Source organism: Trichechus manatus, unplaced genomic scaffold (assembly GCF_000243295.1).
Source record: "Trichechus manatus latirostris isolate Lorelei unplaced genomic scaffold, TriManLat1.0 scaffold00214, whole genome shotgun sequence".
Taxonomy (NCBI): domain Eukaryota; kingdom Metazoa; phylum Chordata; class Mammalia; order Sirenia; family Trichechidae; genus Trichechus; species Trichechus manatus.
In genome coordinates this window covers 3,372,445-3,374,224 of record NW_004444150.1, presented here as the reverse complement: position 1 = coordinate 3,374,224, position 1,780 = coordinate 3,372,445, and the positions used below count along the sequence as shown (strand labels likewise).

Here is a 1,780-nt window from a genome sequence, read left to right as displayed (position 1 = left end):
CGGGTGTCAGGCACGGCCTGCGGTCCTTGGCCTGCATGAATTCACTGAATCCTCAGAGCAGTTTTCGTTACTACAGCTGTCTTCATCTTATACGTGGGGTCATTGAGGCAAAGATAAATTGAGTACCTGGCCCAGGTTATTCAGCTGATGAGCTGCAGAGGTGGGACTTGAACACAGGTTCCAGAGGTGGCATTTTTAACCTTGGCACTAAACCAAAAAAACCAAACCCATTGCCATCAAGTCAATTCCGACTCATAGCGACCCTGTAGGACAGAGTAGGACTGCCCCATAGAATTTCCAAGGCTTTGATCTTTATGGAAGCAGACTGCCACATCTTTCTTCCAGGAGCAGCTGGTGGGTTCAAACTGCTGACCTTTAGGTAGTAGCTGAGTGCTTAACCATTGCACCACCAGGACACTGCCGTATTTTTTTTGCAAATAGTGTGCCCATATAAATAACACACACAAATAACACGCATAGCATGCCTGGGAAAATAACACGCAAGGGGGTTACATGATTGGCCAAAAAACTGCCAACCTTTCATCTAGCAGCCGAGCGCTTAACTACCATGCCACCAGGGCCCCTTTGCCCGTTTTTAGTTGGGGCTCATTTGGGAATTCTGTGCGTTTTCAGTGTAGCCACTTTTAATGTCCTGAGTTTAGAGCGATGAAGTCACTGTCCAACGAGCAGACTTCAGGACTTCGTTTAGAAACAGCAACGTTTTAGCCACCGCCATTAAGGAACTCACATTCTGAATTATCGTATTAGCAGGAAAACAAACTGTCACGGAGCATCGTTTTGTAAAGATGGGAGTGTGTAAGCGTTTTTTCCCCTTTTCTGTTGTCAGAATTTAAACCAGAACCCAAGGACTCTTTTGCCCAAATTCTACGGGCTGTACTGCATGCAGTCCGGAGGCATCAACATCAGGATCGTGGTAATGAACAATGTCTTGCCGTGCGCCATGAGGATGCACTACACGTACGACCTGAAGGGCTCCACCTACAAACGAAGAGCTTCGCGGAAGGAGAGAGAGAAGTCAAACCCCACGTTCAAGGACTTGGATTTCCTGCAGGACATGCACGAGGGCCTGTATTTTGATACGGAGATGTACAATGCGCTGATGAAAACGCTTCAGAGAGACTGCCGGGTAAGGAACGTCCCCGCTGTGATTCCCTTTGAAAGGTCGTCTGTGACCCTGTCACCCTGGGCTGCCACTCATCAAAAGCATAGAAATAAGGAACGTCCAGGGTGGGCACATGGAATCCCATCCTTCCCAGCCCTGGTGGTGCTGATCCGTGCTTCTCTGAGGTTGAAGGAATTGCTGGATGATAAGAGAATCATCTAGAGTCTCTTTCCTTCCATCTCTGTTGATTTTGCAAATAAAAGAAGTCGGCTTCAGAGTCCCTGAGTGGTGCAAACGATTAACACACTCAGCAGCTAACCAAAAGGTTGGAGGTTCCAGTCCACCCAGAGCCACCTCGAAAAGCCTGGTGATCTACTTCTGAAAAATCAGCCATTGAAACCCCATGGAGCACAGTTCTACTCTGACACAAGTGGGGTTGCCATGAGTTGGAATTGACTTGTTAGCAACTGTTTTGTTTGTTTTAAGTCAGCCTCCTTTGATAAAAGAGTCCTGAAAACTTTATTTTCTTTTAATCCTCCCCTGTGGGGAAGGTAGTTAAACTAGAGGGCAAAGAAATTGAGATTTGATGCAGTGATTGGCCAGAAAAGCCACAGAAATCTTGGAAGAAGTAGGCTTCCAGTGGGGGAGAGAAATTTG

At 47.0% G+C, this 1,780-nt stretch overlaps 1 protein-coding gene across 3 annotated transcripts in view; it reads left to right on the top strand.

Annotated features, from left to right (window-relative positions):
• PIP5K1B (phosphatidylinositol-4-phosphate 5-kinase type 1 beta) overlaps nt 1–1,780 on the top strand; it is a 127,046-nt gene that overhangs the window by 20,699 nt on the left and 104,567 nt on the right. For all 3 annotated transcript variants that reach the window (XM_023742638.1, XM_023742637.1, XM_023742639.1), the window contains exon 3: nt 848–1,147. In XM_023742638.1, the coding sequence (XP_023598406.1) occupies nt 848–1,147 (300 nt within the window). The remainder of the gene's footprint in view (nt 1–847; nt 1,148–1,780) is intronic.